At 40.9% G+C, this 18435-nt stretch overlaps 1 protein-coding gene across 1 annotated transcript; it reads left to right on the forward strand.

The window, feature by feature from the left end:
- The first annotated feature begins 3680 nt into the window (after positions 1-3680).
- Positions 3681-4505, forward strand: LOC121874623 (probable serine/threonine-protein kinase DDB_G0267514). The gene has a single exon (XM_042378852.1). It carries the CDS (start codon positions 3681-3683, stop codon positions 4503-4505), a length of 825 nt encoding a protein of 274 aa, XP_042234786.1.
- The last annotated feature ends 13930 nt before the right edge of the window (positions 4506-18435 follow it).

The raw sequence follows: 18435 nt of genomic DNA on the forward strand, positions 1-18435 counted from the left end.
AATGAAGGAGACTCTGTCGTTGAAAAAAAAAAAAAAAAAAAAAGATTCTTACAGTAAAGTTTTAGGGACGCATGTGACTCTCTATGTCATCAAGGCGGAGTTACGTTTACCTTATGATACATAGGAGAAATATTGAGACATTCCCAAACTTAATATTATCTTAGCCTTATTGATCATAAATCCGGGTTTTTAAAAAAGAGTTCTAATTTTATCTCTTATCCGGGTTTTATAGACGGGGGAAAACTAATCTGGTAGTTTATTTAGATTTTTGAAAACTAACTTAAATCCTGAGTTTTTTTTTCCTTAATAGCCACCAGAGGTAGTTAAAGATGATCCCCAGTATAAAATTAATTATCTGATATCTAAGGGTTTTAATACGTAAGGTAGACTGATCTAATTATTCTTATGTTCTCCACTGTGCTTTGATCTGATAGTGTAAAAAAAAAATAAAATAAAAATACAAAAAATAGAGAGAGGACAGAAAAAAGTACAGGCGAATGTATTTTGAGAATGAGAGGTAGGAAGCCGTCAGGGTAGGGTAGGGTGGGGTTAGGTTAGGTTTCGTTTGGTTAGATAAGGTTTGGTTAGGTTAAGACCAAGTACCTAACCAAAATTGTTTCTATTATGTAATGATAAGATGTTGGAGTAGTCTAGACAGACTCTGACAAGTTTGACTATTGATCAGAAATTTTACCTTTCCAATGCCTCCTCTTGAGCAATTAATGGCACACAAGATGATCTTTTGAAGCCAAAACAAATATTTTTACCTGAAATTTTAAGTTAACCCTCAACAAAATTTGGGTCTTAGCCTCAGAAACTCCTAAATATTCCCCAAAGAAAATCCCGGAGCACTAAATCTAGCCCAGAGTGACCTTGACCTTAACCCAAATTGGTGTTTATAATGCAGTAAATATCACTTTCTAACACTGAAGGTATAAACTCATATACATCCACTTTTCTTAATTCATAAAAATGACCCCAGAATTCCTCTCACATAACACTCAGTAATTTTCCTAAGGCACTAGTGATGGCTCTCAACAGGGTTATTGTTCTCCCACACAACCAACTCCTTCTTGGTGTATTCTGCCTCATACATATAACTTCCATCAGCTCCAGACGTCGCCCCAGATTCTCCGTTAAATGAATCATGCATTTCCACCGAAAAATCTGACACGTATTTCCAGTCACTGCCCGGGTGAACGTCGTGTACCACCAGCCGTGTTGTTGTTGGTGTTGTTGATGATGATGATGATAATGATGATGATGATGATGATGATGTTTTGTTATTATTGTTGTTTATGTTATTATCTTATTATTTAATGTTAGTGTTGTTGTTACTAGTTGGACATCATCACTAGAAACCCGGGTAGTCCAAAGAGTCTGACCTGACATCTAACTTGCAAAAAGAAAAGTTTGTTTGTGATCTGATATACCTGACTTTTCAATCCAAGTTCGCGTGCTCTGATAATTTGTCTTTTAAATCCAGATCATCCAATTTTATATCAGAATTATGAAGATGATTTATAATGGTTTGATATTTCTGCTTTAAATACATGTCCAAATCGAGGGTTCCTGAGCTGATGTTACTCACTTAAAGATGTGTGTGTGTGTGTGTGTGTGTGTGTGTGTGTGTGTGTGTGTGTGCCTTTTTCTTCCTTTCGTCTTGTTCTTTCTCTTAATTTCTACTCTCTTTACATGCTATATCCTTCATGTTTTATTTCTTTCAATCAATCATTCATCATAATCATCATCATCACACTAATCATAATCATCATCACCATAATCATCATCGTGGAAGAGAGACTTACGGACGCAGCAGATGTAAACAAGCCATTTGATGATAAAGAATGGGAGAAATTGTGCAAACTCATCTCTCTTTCCCATGGTCTCTTTCATGTTAAATTATATCCAGACCTCTCTCTCTCTCTTTCACCTGTTAAATTAAATCCAGGTCACAAGCGTTCATAAGAGTGACTCACAAACGTTCTCCAAGATTATAGCTCATATTTTTCATAAAATAAAAGAGAGAGAGAGAGAGAGAGAGAGAGAGAGAGAGAGAGAGAGAGAGAGAGAGAGAGAGAGAGAGATTCTAACATCAAGATATATCAAGAGCGGACCTCAGCAGTTCATCTTACTCCTTTAGTGGATGATGGTGGTAGTGGTGGTGATTGCTATATAGTACAGACAAGTCTCCATGTTGTGGTGAACATGTAGTACTAGTGTTGCAGTAAGCATGTAGTACTAGTGTTGTAGTGAACATGTAGTACTAGTTTTGTAGTGAACATGTAGTACTAGTGTTGTAGTGAACATGTAGTACTAGTGTTGTAGTGAACATGTAGTACTAGTGTTGTAGTGAACATGTAGTACTAGTGTTGTAGTGAACATGTAGTACTAGTGTTGTGGTGAACATGTAGTACTAGTGTTGTGGTGAACATGTAGTACTAGTGTTGTGGTGAACATGTAGTACTAGTGTTGTGGTGAACATGTAGTACTAGTGTTGTAGTGAACATGTAGTACTAGTGTTGTAGTGAACATGTAGTACTAGTGTTGTGGTGAACATGTAGTACTAGTGTTGTGGTGAACATGTAGTACTAGTGTTGTGGTGAACATGTAGTACTAGTGTTGTGGTGAACATGTAGTACTAGTGTTGTGGTGAACATGTAGTACTAGTGTTGTAGTGAACATGTAGTACTAGTGTTGTAGTGAACATGTAGTACTAGTGTTGTGTGAGCATGTAGTACTAGTGTTGTGGTGAGCATGTAGTACTAGTGTTGTAGTGAGCATGTAGTACTAGTGTTGTGGTGAACATGTAGTACTAGTGATGTAGTGAGCACATGTAGCATGTAGTACTAGTGTGTGTGGTATGTAGTACTAGTGTTGTAGTGACATGTAGTACTAGTGTTGTGGGTGAGCATGTAGTACTAGTGTTGTGGTCAGCATGTAGTACTGTGATGTAGTGAACATGTATACTAGGTGTAGAACATGTAGTACTAGTGTTGTGGTGACATGTGTACTAGTGTTGTGGGTGGGGGAGCATGTAGTACTAGTGTTGTGGTGAGCATGTAGTACTAGTGTTGTGGTGAGCATAGTACTAGGGTGTGAGTGGTAGCAATTAGTGCCAGTGAACATGTAGTACTAGTGTTGTGGTGAACATGTAGTACTAGTGATGTAGTGAACATGTAGTACTAGTGTTGTAGTGAACATGTAGTACTGGTGTTGCAGTAAGCATGTAGTACTAGTGTTGTAGTGAACATGTAGTACTAGTGATGTAGTGAACATGTAGTACTAGTGTTGTAGTGAGCATGTAGTACTAGTGTTGTGGTGAGCATGTAGTACTAGTGTTGTGGTGAGCATGTAGTACTAGTGTTGTGGTGAGCATGTAGTACTAGTGTTGTGGTGAGCATGTAGTACTAGTGTTGTGGTGAGCATGTAGTACTAGTGTTGTGGTGAGCATGTAGTACTAGTGTTGTGGTGAGCATGTAGTACTAGTGTTGTGGTCAGCATGTATTACTGGTGTTGCACTGCATGTAGTAATAATATAGTGTAGTCACTCTAGTGCAGTGAACATCCTCCACCACCTTTTCCTCCAATATTCCAACCTCATTATTATTATTTTTACTCTTCAAGGCCAAATTTCAAGTTGATGACCTTAGACCCGTCACAGTAATGCTCAATTCAAAATGTTCTTCGAAAGAATTCTCCGCTGGTGGGGTCACCGAGGTGGCGTGGACAACCTTACCACTTTCGCCTTTGAAAATATCCTTTACGATGAGACAACCGTACAGATCGGCGAGGGTACCCATGGAACCGTTTACAAAATTCAATATAATGGGAAAGTTGCTGTCCTGAAGGTACTTAAGCCAGAAGGCAGCTTGGAGTCCTTCAGACAAGAGGTCGACCAACTCCTGCATTTGGCCGGTGCTGGCGGCTCCCCTGTAATCCTCGCCAAGACCAAGTTTTCCTTCAGGCTGGATCGCCGCACGGAAGACGTTAAGCCTATTGCCTTTGTGGCATCCTTCTGCGGCGATGCCAACTTGTGGGATCTTCTTTGCGAGCAGAGGCTCAAGGATGAGGATCTTTTCCGCATTAGTGTTGGCATCGTAGAGAAGATGTGTGAAGTCGCTGAACGGGGTGTTGTCCACAACGACCTTAAGTCTGACAACATCATAGTATCGTTCGAAAATGGATTTCCTGAGGTCCATGTGATTGACTTTGGCATGGGGTGCCTCAACGGTGTGAACCAGCACCTGGATCAGGTCCTGGTTGACAACGACCCAGAGGTATTGGACTGGATGGATCCCTCAGTGCTGGCCGGAGGAGAGAGCACTTTGTCGGCTGACGTCTACAGCGTAGGAGTGATGCTCGCGGAGATTGGAGCCAAAATGACAAACCGCCCCAGCGGCCTTCTGCAGGTGGTGAAGGCTGCCCTCCAGCAAAATGCCATTGACAGACCCACAATGCACTCCATCTCCCAAACCCTGAAGGCCATGTCAATCCCAACTTAAGCAAAGTGAATTAAATAAACATAGCACTATAAAATACACTGAATAAAAAAAATATGAATTTACTCTAGTTTTATTTTTCTTCCTTCTTTATTAATTGAAAAAAAGTGAAATTTAAGACAAATAATTTTTTTTAGGTTTAAAAAATTAAACATTATAAGAGTTATAGCAAGAGAAGATATTTTTTGTATTATTCAAATAGATAGATAGATAGATATTGAGACAGACAGATCCACAGAGACACATCTTCATTTCAAGACCCCAGGACCTACTGTAAATACACACAAACGGATAGGGCAGGGTATTTTGAGTGGGTTAGGTAATGTTACCTCCCGTTAAACTGTAGAGGAACACAAGTGATGGTGGGCCCTTCGTGCCCGGTGGCGAGTCCGGTGGTACAGTTTACCGAGGTTGTTATAATCATGGTCGTGGTTGTTATAATCATGGTCGTGGTTGGTATAATCATGGTCGTGGTTGTTATAATCATGGTTGTGGTTGTTATAATCATGGTCGTGGTTGTTATAATTATGGTCGTGGTTGTTATAATCATGATCGTGGTTGTTATAATCATGGACTTGGTTGTTATAATCATGGTCCTGGTTGTTATAATCATGGTCCTGGTTGTTATAATCATGGTCGTGGTCGTGATACTTACAGTATCTAATATACTATAAGAAGGAATAGAATAAAGGTTAGAATAATTAGTTAAAGAAATATTCGCCATAAGGAGAGGTTAATATCATAAAAAAAAAGAAAATATTATGAATCACCGATGATCATTCCGAGATAAATTATATTATGAAGAGAAGTGACCTTGATTCTGGTTAGATTAGTCACCATCTGCTTAAGTCATCACCTGTGTTAAGTCATCACAGTCATCATCTACGTTAGTCAGTTTTAGGCCCATCTTACATGACTGACCGACCACCGATGTTCTTTCAGCGCGAGGGTGTTAGTTTTCAATGCGTCTTATTATTTACGCTGGTGGATGTAAGACCTCCTACCCTCACTGACGCAGCTATGGTCAATTTGGTGTTATTCTTGTTTATAAATGCCTTCTAATCTGTCTCAAGTCTATCCGTCCTGTCTATTGCCATCCCAACTGTCTGTTCGTCTGCGTGGTGTTTGAATGTAAGCCCGTCTGTACTCTTTGTGTAGTCAAATCTGTCTGTCTTATCCGTTGTTGGCGTGTGTCTGCCTGTTTGTCTAATGTGAACCAGTCAGTCAGCTGTCTGTCTGTCATGTTAGTTGCCATATTGTCTATTTGTGCATGTATGAATCTGTCTATTTTTGTCAACCTCCTGTCTGTTTCACTGTCCATATTCACCCTGTGTCTATTGTAGTCATCTTCTTCATGCATTCCTATTATTATCTTTTTATCTCTTCTCCTTTTCCACGTACAGTCACCAACAGGAATAAGTAGTATACAGTACACTGTAGCTGTAAGGTCGTCTGGTAACATTGAAACTGTGCATCCAGACGCATGATGAAACTCAGCTCCCCCCCCACCTGTTATCTCTAACTATTGTCTGTTTCCCTTTCTTTATTCTTCTATTTACTCATCTTCCTTCCTTTACTAATCCAAACAACATTAAAAAAAAAAGTAGGCTAAAAAAAAAGTGGGGGGGGGGGAGAGGAGGAGGGAGCCGTACGATAACTGCAATCGTGGGCTGACAGCATACAGCGATTGAGGGTGCGCCAAGTCCGTAGACTTGCATCGTTTTCCAGCGTAAATAAATGGTTAATTAATGGCTTCCTAAAGAAACCATCGATATGGGACGAGGTTCGTTCCACTCTACGAATTTTTTGCGATTTTTCCACCAAGCTTGATGAAAAACGATTGTGCTGTTTCGGCTGCCCAGAACAGACAGACAGACAGACAGACAGACACACGCCCAGTCCTATAATATATTAGATGTTTATATTAAGTAAATTTAAGTAACAGTCGTAGTAAAATATTTATGTAATAAGATTTAAGTGACAGAGTTGGTAAAATTATGTATATTATTAATAGTGAAAACATCCATCAAAACTTCAAGGTGTTGGATCATCGGGTAGCTGGAGATGTTGTTGAAACTGTGATGATGTTTAGGTGAAGCTGTTGTTGAAGATGATGTTAATGACGTAATGACTAGTTTATACGTATCTCAATCACCTTTGTTATGGATCTTAAACAAATCTATGGTGGAATTTATCTTTTTTGTGTCAATATAATTAATCCAGTTACATATTTCTTCGTCAAATTGGTAGGGGAGAGGGACCCCCCCCCCCTAGCCCTCGGTTGATATTGACATTCTAGGGAAATTTTCTATTTGAGTTGTGAGCTTATTTTTTTCCCTTCCCTACTCCCTAAATGGTGTTGATTCCAATGAGCCTGATTGGTTCTCACAGCGTGTCGTCACACATTCACACTGAGTCGACCAATCAGGAAACTTCACACATTACGACTTCATCTACGTTAGGGATGTGTGTTTACCTAACCTAACCAAACAGTTTCTCTCTCTCTCTCTCTCTCTCTCTCTCTCTTACAAAATAACTTCACGGTGTTGTTGTTGACATTGGTCTGGCGGTGATTATGGCCGACGGATCTTAGAATGTCAGATGAAGATGTTGATGCTGTTTCCAGTGGGGGCAGTGGTGATGTTTAGTTGATGATGATGTTTTCAGTGGTGGTACTGATGCTGTTTAGATGATGATGATATTGTTGTCAGAGGGTGGCAGTTTAGATGATGATGATGATGATGATGATGATGATGATGTTGTTGTTGTTGTCAGTGGGAGCAGATGATGATGTTGTTGTCAGTGGGAGCAGTGATGATGTTTAGATGAAGATGTTGACGTTAATGATGTTTATGTTAGTGTGGCAGTGATGTTTTGTGTATCACGATGTTAGACTTACAGGGTGTGATTGGTGGTGACTGAGCTCTCATAGTAATGGAATCAAAACGAATGAAATAACTAAAATACCAAGGAAGACTAGTAGGTGTTGACTCAGTGTTAGTATCGTGATGACGCTACTTTGGTTTTACGAGAGTTGAGTTACATCTCTCTCACACACACACACACACACACACACACACACACACACACACACACACACACACACACACACACACACACACACACACATTTCTCATACCCATAAAAACATACACTACTTTCATCTCAGTCTCTCGTTGTTTACTGAGACACGTAACACTATATAATATTTCCTCACTGTGGTTTTGAAATGGAGACACAGTCATATAAAATTTTCTGGTGTGTGAGTGACAAGGTTAGTGTCGCGTTGCCCTGAGGGAGATAATCGTACTCCTCGTCTCCCAGCACAGGTAACACGTCCATGGACCCCTGAGAATGGACAAGTAGAAGACACACAGAAGGAAAGTAAAAAAAAGTGGATTATGATGTTGAATTCTATTTGTGTGTTTTAATAACTATGATCTGTACGTGCGCGTTAGAGGGTAATAAATTCGATTGTTATCACCAAATACAAAATTAATGGGTTACATATCTCTTCTTTAACAAAGGGGGAAACTAGTGAAGAGAAGAGAAAAAATAATACAAAGAGAAAGAGACAAAAAGATTACAAAAAAGAGATAAATATATACAGAGAGATAGGTAAAAGAGGGAGACAGAGAGACAGTGAAATAGACATAAGGACGCACAAAGACAAAGAGAAATAACTAAGAGATAAATAAATAGATCAAAGAGAGAAAATAGTGGATACTATAAACAACAAAGAAAGTGAGAAAGGGAGAGATAGTGAGATACTCCACAGGTACAGGTAAGAGGCCAGACACACCTGTTGACCTGTGGATGAAGATGGGGTGGTGTAGGGGAAGGATAGGAAAGGCTAGATGTAAAAGGAAATGGGCAGGTGAGGTGTGAAAGGAAGGATAGAATGTAGGTGTAGAAGGGAGATGGATAGGTGAGGTGTGGGGGGGAGGATAGGGAAGGGTAGGTGAGGTGTGAGGGAAGGGGTGGTTGATAGGAAGGAGGGTGAAGAGGTAATTTGTAGGTTAAGCTTAAAAAAAAATAGATAAAACGAGATAGAAAAGAGAGATTGAGAGCTGACTCCCTCACCATCCTGAAAAACTCCTTGCCTATTCATGTCGTATGGAAGGAGAAAGACAGAAAAAGCAGAAAGAAAAAGGAGAAAAAAATTACCTCTATCCTGCATCACCCAAAGAAATTTCACCCCAACACAATTATAATAAAAAACCTTACTAACTTTCACCATCTTCAGAGACAATGAGAGTGAGAGAGAAAGGGAGAAAACGAAAACAGAACAAAAAAAAGAAGAGAAAAAAGAAAGTGAAAAGAGAAAGAAGGAGCTTATGTTCCCTCATCCAATCTTAATCAACCGTTTATTTACTGTATTACCACCATTCTCAGAGAAAGAGTGTGTTGTGTGTGTGAGAGAGAGAGAGAGAGAGAGAGAGAGAGAGAGAGAGAGAGAGAGAGAGAGAGAGAGAGAGAGAGAGAGAGAGAGAGAGAGACTACCTTGCGTAAATCCTTCACCAGTCCTCCCCGGCTCAACACACCGTCGTTGTTGGTGTAATGAAGCCCCGTGACAGCGTCGACAATTTATTCCATACCTGATTTATTTCTCAAAACCTTTGAAACGTGGAAGAAAAACAACAACTAATTAATCTCCTCTGATTAAAATATATATTTTTTACCCCTTCTCTTCTTTTCTTTTATTGTGTCTTTCTCTATCCCTCTCTTTCTCTTACTGCCTCCCTCTATCTCTCTTTTTCTTTCATTTTGATTGTGTCTATGTTTAATATCAACTGAGAGTATAGTGGTGTCGGCTGCATTGCCTGCTTGTATACCCAAGGCTTAGTATTCAGTGGTCTGTATCCGCTCGGCCCAGAAAGGATCCATTTTCACTCCTCCAGTCCGTTACCACCAACGTTGAGTAAGTCGTCAAAGTTCATAAAGTTAATGTGTCTTAAAAGCATGAGTTATTATTTACTTTATAAATAAATAGCTGAATAATAAGGAAAATACTTCTGAAGTGTGATTATTTATACAAAGGAAGACTCGACGGTAATAAATCTAATCATAAAAAGAAGTAAGAGGAGGAGAAGGAGGAAGAGGCAGTATATAAGGAGTAAATCATGAGGAGGAGGCATAAATCTCCGCGGCGCGTCACAAGGTGTCATCCACAATTTTCAACCGGACTTAATATTTGCTTTTAGAATGTGGCTGGTGGGGTGGATATTGACCCCCCTACGACACCCACCAACCCACCCACCTAGACGCCCACCCACCCACCCACCCACCCACCTACCGGTGATGAGTGTTGTCCCTCCAGCGGTGTTGGTATATCGCACTATTGAAATTTATCTGGTGATGGAAGTTGTACTCGTTCTCATAATTTGTCCATCAGTGCTACAGTTATTCCTCCCTAGTGTTGGAAGTGGTCCCCAAGTGTTGGAAGTGGTCCCCAAGTGTTGGAAGTGATCCCCAAGTGTTGGAAGTGGTCCCCAAGTGTTGGAAGTGGTCCCCAAGTGTTGGAAGTGGTCCCCAAGTGTTGGAAGTGGTCCCCAAGTGTCGGAAGTGGTCCCCAAGTGTTGGAAGTGGTCCCCAAGTGTTGGAAGTGGTCCCCAAGTGTTGGAAGTGGTCCCCAGGTGTTGGAAGGTTTCTTGCTTTTTGGTTAAGTGTGATGGATTAGGGAAGGCACACAACGACAGCGTGTCTCTGAGGGACGATGTAAGTGACAAGTGATCTATGTTCAAGGTGTATATGTGAGGCGTACGAGGCATTAAGGAGATGAATGATGACAAAGTTCGACTAAAGGAATTCCCCCACGGATTAGGAATGACATGATAAGAAATGACATGTGTTGCGACTTAGGTTAAAATAAAGCAAGAATAATGCACTGGATTTATATGGCTGTACCAGGGAGACTACTGTAGCCTAGAGCAGCTGAAGAAATAAGTTCGTCTGTCATGAAGGGGAGGAGGACGTGCGGGACTGGTGGGTTTAAGGATCACAGCTTTAGCGTGAATTTTGTCTTATTATGCCGCTCCTCACCTGAGAGCTGTATTCCATAGGGGATCTGACATGGTTCTTGTAATGGGCAAAAAGTTTGCATAATACGGAGGAGTCTGAAAAAAAAGGAGATCTAGCTTTTTTATTTTAATCTTTGTAATTTTAGAAATGTGGTGATTTAAAGAGATTTTGGTTCAACATATGACCAAAAATGGTAAGACTGGTGGCTGGTGGAATGAGGTTGTTGCCATTGGGAACTGGTGAAGGATGGGAATGTCCTTGTGCGAGAGAGATAATGAGTGCTTGTCGCGGTCACAGTGAAGTGTAAATATAACATTTATGCCCCACTGTGATGTAGACTAAAGGTCATTGTTCGGTGTCGGTGTGACAATGAGACAAACAACCGTGAAGCTACAATGGCCTTAGTCGCTAATAATATAATAGATTTTTGAGTTGGCTAATACCATCAGCAATAAAATGCGTGCTGCTGGAGGGAACAGAGAGAATTTCATTAATATATGACGAGCGGCTGTGAGGCAGAAAGTGACTCTTAAGGCATTGACGGGGAAATAGTGTGAGTATCGGTCATCCACAAGTACGATGACATGGCGATGAGAAAAAAGGGGGAAGATCCAGGAAATTATATAATTACAAAAACCAAGACGTGGAAGTTTGACAAGGAGAATATGACGCCATAACTCCCCAAAAGAATGTGGGATGGCCAGTAAAGACTCCGGGCATGAGAAGCCCCCACACACCGTGCATGGACGTGGGTTTTCTAGCACGGAGGAAATAATCTTCTCCATAACGATTTCCTCCTAGTAAGCGTCTTTAGGATCCTTTGGAACTATTCGGTGAGACTGGTTGGATTTTGGACTATGGCTGCCTCGATGGACTTTGGATCGTTCACTCACGTAGCAATTCTAAAATGTTCTGACCAGCGGGAAGAGAGCAGTGTAAGTAATATGACTCGTGAATACCTCCTCCTCCAAGACGACCCGGGAACAATGACTGTGCCTTTGTGTGTCATTCTGGAGGAGAGTTAGGGCCTTCCTGAATAAAGATTGTAGTACCTTATATTTTTTCCAAAGACAGTGACACACACACACACACACATACACACACACACACACACACACACACACACACACACACACACACACACGAGGTACGTATACGAACCATAACACATTTATAACATCAATGGCGACAACTATATTGCATTTTCAAACAAATGTCAAACTCTCCCAGCATTTCCACAATTGTTTCATTTCCGTTTGACATTCAATTTACGTGCGTGTTGCTTGTGTGTGTCACTGCTTCTACACACTCTAATTGTCCCGTCTCGTGTTACTACCATCCTCTCCTTCTCTCTCTCTCTCTCTCCTCTCCTTCTCTCTCTCTCAACCATTTGGAAGAGCTTTGATATGTAATGACACCTGGAAAGATTAATACTGCAGCTTTCATGTTAAATGGAAGGGAAAGAGGGAGTGGGTGTGAAATCTCTCTCTCTCTCTCTCTCTCTCTCTCTCTCTCTCTCTCTCAACCTATGATAATTTGATGTAAAGAGAAGAAAGACACACAAGAGAAACAATGAGATAAACTAATAGTAGGAAGAGAGGGTGAAGGAGAAAGAGACACAAAGAAAAACAAGAAGAACAAGGAAAGAGAGGAGAGAAGGAGGGATGGGAAAAGAGATGATTTAATAATATGGAAACAGAAAGAGAACGAGAGAGCGACAGATGATTAGACAAAGAGGATGATTTAGTAGAACGAACAAAGAGAGAGAGAGAGAGAGAGAGAGAGGGAGAGAGAGAGAGAGAGAGAGAGAGAGAGAGAGAGAGAGAGAGAGAGAGAGAGAGAGAGAGAGAGAGAGAGAGAGAGAGAGAGAGAGAGAGAGAGAGAGAGAGAGAGAGAGAGAGAGAGAGAGGGAGAGAGAGAGAGTAGTGATAACTTCATGACCCCAGTATTGACAGGTCGTCTTTGTTTACTTGTGTTAAAAGTTCAACAAGGGGACAGGGAAAAGTGTAAACCTTTACCCCCTTTACAATATGGTTCTCTCCCCGGTTCTCACAATATGACCTTCTCTTTTTGTGTCAGCTGTAGTGTGTGTGTGTGTGTGTGTGTGTGTGTGTGTGTGTGTGTGTGTGTGGAAAGGTCGCTATACCCTGTCAAGAACTCAGATGTAAAAGCTGCCATCGGGTGTTACTCTTAGAGACCAACAATTAACTAAGTGCTAATATAGTACACACGTTAATACTTCAATTAAATCTCAGGATTATCATATATTAAACGTAGGAATATTTCGAATATATTTTAAGTATATCTCAGTTATATCACAAACTTCCTTCCCCCTTGTTTGTTCCTCTGAATAATTTACGATGTTTACATGGAGTTGGAGGTGAGTAAAGTGGACATCATCAACCTACTTGTTAATATACGTCACTAAGCTCCGTAGGATCCTCGACACAGAGAGGCTTACAAAAAGAATCATTGAGATGTGTATAGAACTTAAGACTCCCTCCTCCTCCCTCCCATATGCTCGGTATTTAAATCCTCGCCTTTGCTGGGGCGACAAAATAGACTTGGTGTGATGTGTCTCAGTCAATCATGTCTCAAGCCTCCTCCATTCCTTACATGATTGTGATATACAACTGACTCAACTGTTGGTGTGGAAACCCGTAGAGATGTGGGTAGATTATGTGGGTAATGGTGAATCCCCATAGTTGCTGGTCTGTGTGCGTGGTAAATGTCAAGATAGTCTGTGTGTGTGTTTAGATAGATTGCTGTGTGTATGTGTGTAACTATTTAAGCGTGTGTAAGTGGAACGAAATCTTCTGTATTGTGTGTGTCGACAGTTTGATGTAAGTGTACAAGTTATTTTTCTTGATTTACACTTCGTAATATGAGTGTCGAGTTGATAACGATAGAAGTTGGAATGAAGATAACGACTACACAGGAGAGATCAGTGACAAATGACGGAATTACCGCCGGTAATTTAGAAAGGATCCTCCCTACAACTCAGCATTAGGAGCTGGTTTCACAAGTTTCGGGAGACAGGAAGTGTGACTGACTTGCCTCGAAGTGGACGTCGAGGTGTTTCTGAAGACTTTCAGACCCCCATATTCGCACCTTATGTCGGTTACTTCATCCAGCTTTACCAGAGGACCAGATCACGCCCTATACGTACTCGGTGCCGCCATCAGTAGAGTTCAGCATGGAAAATACAAACGCATATCGCCAAAGCGTGTCATTAAGTTGTAAAGATTGCACTATTTACACTTTATACGTCCTGAGCTTCGTGAACAGATTCGTGATGGTCCAAACCTTAATGTTTAGTGTGGACCATCACAGGGGGTGTGTATCTTGACATGCTGGGAATTTCCATGGTACCCAGTTGGAAGAGTTGCAACCATTCGTTATTCTTCCGCAAAACAGTGCACCTCCACACTGGAGTTCGATTATGCGTAATATCCTTGACGAGAGCTTCCCTGCAGTGCTGTCAAATAGAACCAGATTCATGTGGTGAAGTAATTTTCACACGGTAATGTGAATGAAGTCTGGGGGGAATCTCTCAGTAGTTTCGCTGAAAGAGGAATGGGAATATCTCACCAGTCTTACAAAAAAAAAGAGAACGGGAAGTTTGCCACTAGCTCACCCTAAAATAAAGAACTTCCATATTCCCCCAGTAAGTGTGTCGGCTGAGGCGGGTTGTGGATCATACATATGTAACGTGAGCTCGACTACGCAAATCGAAAATCATTGTAAAGATAAGAAGACGAAAACCAGTGGAATTATTGACGAGTCCAGCTGAAACTCGCAAACGTTGATGTCGAGAATTACATTATACATGAGAGGATGACTCTTGTCTGAAATATACATATATACATGTATTATTATATAAGCAGGACCTAAGCAAACATACACACGAATAATGTGTATAACGTGTGTGTGTGTGTGTGTGTGTGTGTGTGTGTGTGTGTGTGTGTGTGTGTGTGTGTATTTTGATTTTACGAAAACAATATCCATCTACAAACAGGATGGGATTTTCAAGATAATTAATTTAGATGATGTAAGGTTTTGGTAGATTAGCTCTCACTCTCTCTCTCTCTCTCTCTCTCTCTCACACAAATCAGGCCTGGTTCTCCGCCGCTCGGGTTGTCGTCAATACTTATTTTAGAAGCTTCTCCCTGGGGCCATCCCCTCAGCTGCCGGTTAAAGGGACTTGTCACTGCGGCTTATTGGGAAGCATCAGGGGTGTGGCGGGGTGTAGTAGTATTGTATAGCCTTGGTAGTGATGTGACAGGGAGTGTGGTAAGGTTGGTGTCGTGGTATAGTATTGTCGTAGTAGTTGTGTGGCAGGAGGGGGTGAAGTTGTAGTATGGTATGGCAAAGATAGTACTGTGGTAGGAGGTAGGGTGTGGTCGAGAGGTGTAGTGGTGGTTGTATGGTAATGGTAGGGGTGTGGTATTAGGGCGATGAAAGGCGTGATAATGGCATTGTAAGCGTATGGTGGGGGTATGGAAGGCTGAGTGTGGTGGGGATGTGATAGCCTAGTAAGACAGAGAGGAAGTTGTGTAGTACTTCTGTAGCAAAGATGTACTTCAGATCTCTCCTCACATCTCTCCTTATCACATCTCCGGCTCACACTCCCCTATATCAGTACTTCCTGTATAGTGACACAGACATAGAGAGAGAGAGAGAGAGAGAGAGAGAGAAGGAGTCTGGTAGTCTTTGCTTCAGAGAATTTGTTTCCGAGAGGCAGTGTCAACATACGATATTTTGTCTTGTTCTTTCTCCTCTACTCCAGTGGTTACGTGTCAATATTACTGTGGTCGGAGGTCTTCTATATCTATCTATCTACTTTTTGTCATTCCACGAGAACGAATGATCAGTTTATTGGCTCACCTGCATGGGATACAAAAGAGCTAATGGCATACCCGCGGTGTTATAGTCGTCCCTGTCGTTGTAGCTGTCGTCATTGTCGTCGTTATAGTAGTCTTCGTTGTCGTAGTCGCTTAAAAATCGTCGTAATCGTCGTCATTGTCGTCGTTATAGTAGTCTTCGTTGTCGTAGTCGCTTAAAAATCGTCGTAATCGTCGTCATTGTCGTCGTTATAGTCGTCTTCGTTGTCATAGTCGCTTAAAAATCGTCGTAAATCGTCGTCATTGTCGTCGTTATAGTAGTCTTCGTTGTCGTAGTCGCTTAAAAATCGTCGTAATCGTCGTCATTGTCGTCGTTATAGTCGTCTTCGTTGTCATAGTCGCTTAAAAATCGTCGTAAATCGTCGTCATTGTCGTCGTTATAGTCGTCGTCATTGTCATAGTCGCTTAAAAATCATCGTAATCGTCGTCATTGTCCTTGTTATAGTCGTCGTCAATGTCATAGTCATCTTAGAATCGTTGTCATAGTCCCCATTATAGTCATCTACATGCGTGTCATAATCACCATCGTCATCAACAAATAAATAACTTTTTGATGTATAGGTCAGACTTTAATAAACCTTCACCTGAAATAGCTTAGTGTTGTTTGGTATCAATCTCGTTATTCCTCACAGGCAAACGATCTTCTCCCCAGGTAAAATGCAATTAACACGTCTTACCTATTCATCGTGTAGGGACCTTTTTGACGTTACCTTTATCATCAAGTATATCAATAAAACAGGACCTAATCACATCATAGTTTTGAGACTTTGGGCTGTGTTAAGTTTAGTACACGTGAAGGATCTTATGGGTCGTGGCTTTACTAGGTTTATGAGAACTTAATGCTTACTGTGTATGATACTGTCTCTTGGTTAAATTGTGTTATCATCCGCCAGTCTAAATATCTCGGTAATAAGATACACAGCGATATGTCGACAAATATTTGTAATTCACTGAATCTGAAATACGAGATGAAAAAAAAAACACGTCAATTTTAAATATCAAATCATGAGTATTTGTTGCTTATTATCAACAGATCGTAACAGCAGACTTAAATGTAAGTTGTTTTAGTTATAGTAAGGTATTATTAAATAACTGACGGTAGGCTTTAAGCAGTGTGTGTTATTTTGGTGCCTTCCACAAAACGGATGAAAACTTGAAAAAAAATGTCGAAATATTGTTAGAACGTAAAACTCGTTTATAAAAAAGCGAACCAAAATAACTTGCCTCCCAGGCGTGACGTCATCAGGGGAACTGCATGCATGCTCTTCATTGAGAGACAATAAAGTGGCGGGTAAAACTATTTCAATATTACTACACGTCAACACTTTGTTTCAGTAACGTTAAATATAAGCTAAATAAAATAATGTTTTAATAAACTCGTACTGTACATATATCTGTGACAGCTATAACACCATCACCTGTTAAGAACTCACTACTGTAGCGTTGCCAGGCTTCAGTTCACGAAATTATAATTAAGGTACAGGTGAGGGGCAGGTATGGTACTCCTGGTTCAAATACATATTGAGGAAGAAATTTGTGATTGATATCTGGTGAGTCAGTACCAGTAGTATAACCATATCACCACCAGCTTGTAGTGTGAGTCAGTACCAGTAGTATAACCATATCACCACCAGCTTGTAGTGTGAGTCAGTACCAGTAGTATAACCATATCACCACCAGCTTGTAGTGTGAGTCAGTACCAGTAGTATAACCATATCACCACCAGCTTGTAGTGTGAGTCAGTACCAGTAGTATAACCATATCACCACCAGCTTGTAGTAGTCAGTACCAGTAGTATAACCATATCACCACCAGCTTGTAGTGTGAGTCAGTACCAGTAGTATAACCATATCACCACCAGCTTGTAGTGTGAGTCAGTACCAGTAGTATAACCATATCACCACCAGCTGTAGTGTGAGTCAGTACCATAGTATAACCATATCACCACCAGCTTGTAGTGTGAGTCAGTACCAGTATAATCCATATCACCACCAGCTTGTAGTGTGAGTCAGTACCAGTAGTATATCACCACCAGTAGTATAACCATATCACCACCAGCTTGTAGTGTGAGTCAGTACCATTAGTATAACCATATCACCACCAGCTTGTAGTGTGAGTCAGTACCAGTAGTATAACCATATCACCACCAGCTTGTAGTGTGAGTCAGTACCAGTAGTATAACCATATCACCACCAGCTTGTAGTGTGAGTCAGTGCCAGTAGTATAACCATATCACCACCAGCTTGTAGTGTGAGTCAGTACCAGTAGTATAACCATATCACCACCAGCTTGTAGTGTGAGTCAGTACCAGTAGTATAACCATATCACCACCAGCTTGTAGTGTGAGTCAGTACCCAGTAGTATAACCATATCACCACCAGCTTGTAGTGTGAGTCAGTACCCAGTAGTATAACCATATCACCACCAGCTTGTCGTAAAAAACAATTGGCTCTAAAAATATCCAGACTACAGGGGGAGATATACCTGTCCTCTCTCTCAACCTGTGTATGATGACGGAGGGCCCCTGGTGTTAAGTAAGTCTAACCTGAGTAAATGTCTGTGTATCTCTCCTAGTACATCACAAATTATAAATCAATACATGAGGCTAAGATTATAAAACTCTAAGATATTAAGCACTTCCAGGGTTCATTCTTTAGACGTATGTTCCTCTGATGACAGTGAGGTAGCATCATCCTGGCGAGCATGGAGCGTGGTGCCAGAATTTTTAAAGTTCGTAACTCACCCAATTTCTGTAACAAAGTGAATGAGTCAGGATTTTTATTATATTTTTCTTTTTGGTGGTGGGGGCAGGGGGGGTGGGGGGGGGGTGGCACCTAGTTCTCTTTTAATATACCATTTACTGTAGGGTAATCAATTAAGGCTACTATCTTTACTTCTACATCCAGGGACATAAAATAATTGCATGAGTTTTCGCCTTCAACGTTGGTATTGAAGTCTACAGTGTGCTCTATCCACACCACTATTATAGACGTATGAGACCCGCAGGT

The sequence above is a fragment of the Homarus americanus genome, unplaced genomic scaffold (assembly GCF_018991925.1).
Source record: "Homarus americanus isolate GMGI-L3 unplaced genomic scaffold, GMGI_Hamer_2.0 scaffold34360, whole genome shotgun sequence".
Classification (NCBI taxonomy): domain Eukaryota; kingdom Metazoa; phylum Arthropoda; class Malacostraca; order Decapoda; family Nephropidae; genus Homarus; species Homarus americanus.

Coding starts and splice junctions, on each gene's coding strand:
- LOC121874623 (XM_042378852.1), top strand. CDS start 3,681: ATGTTCTTCGAAAGAATTCTCCGCTGGTGGGGTCACCGAGGTGGCGTG.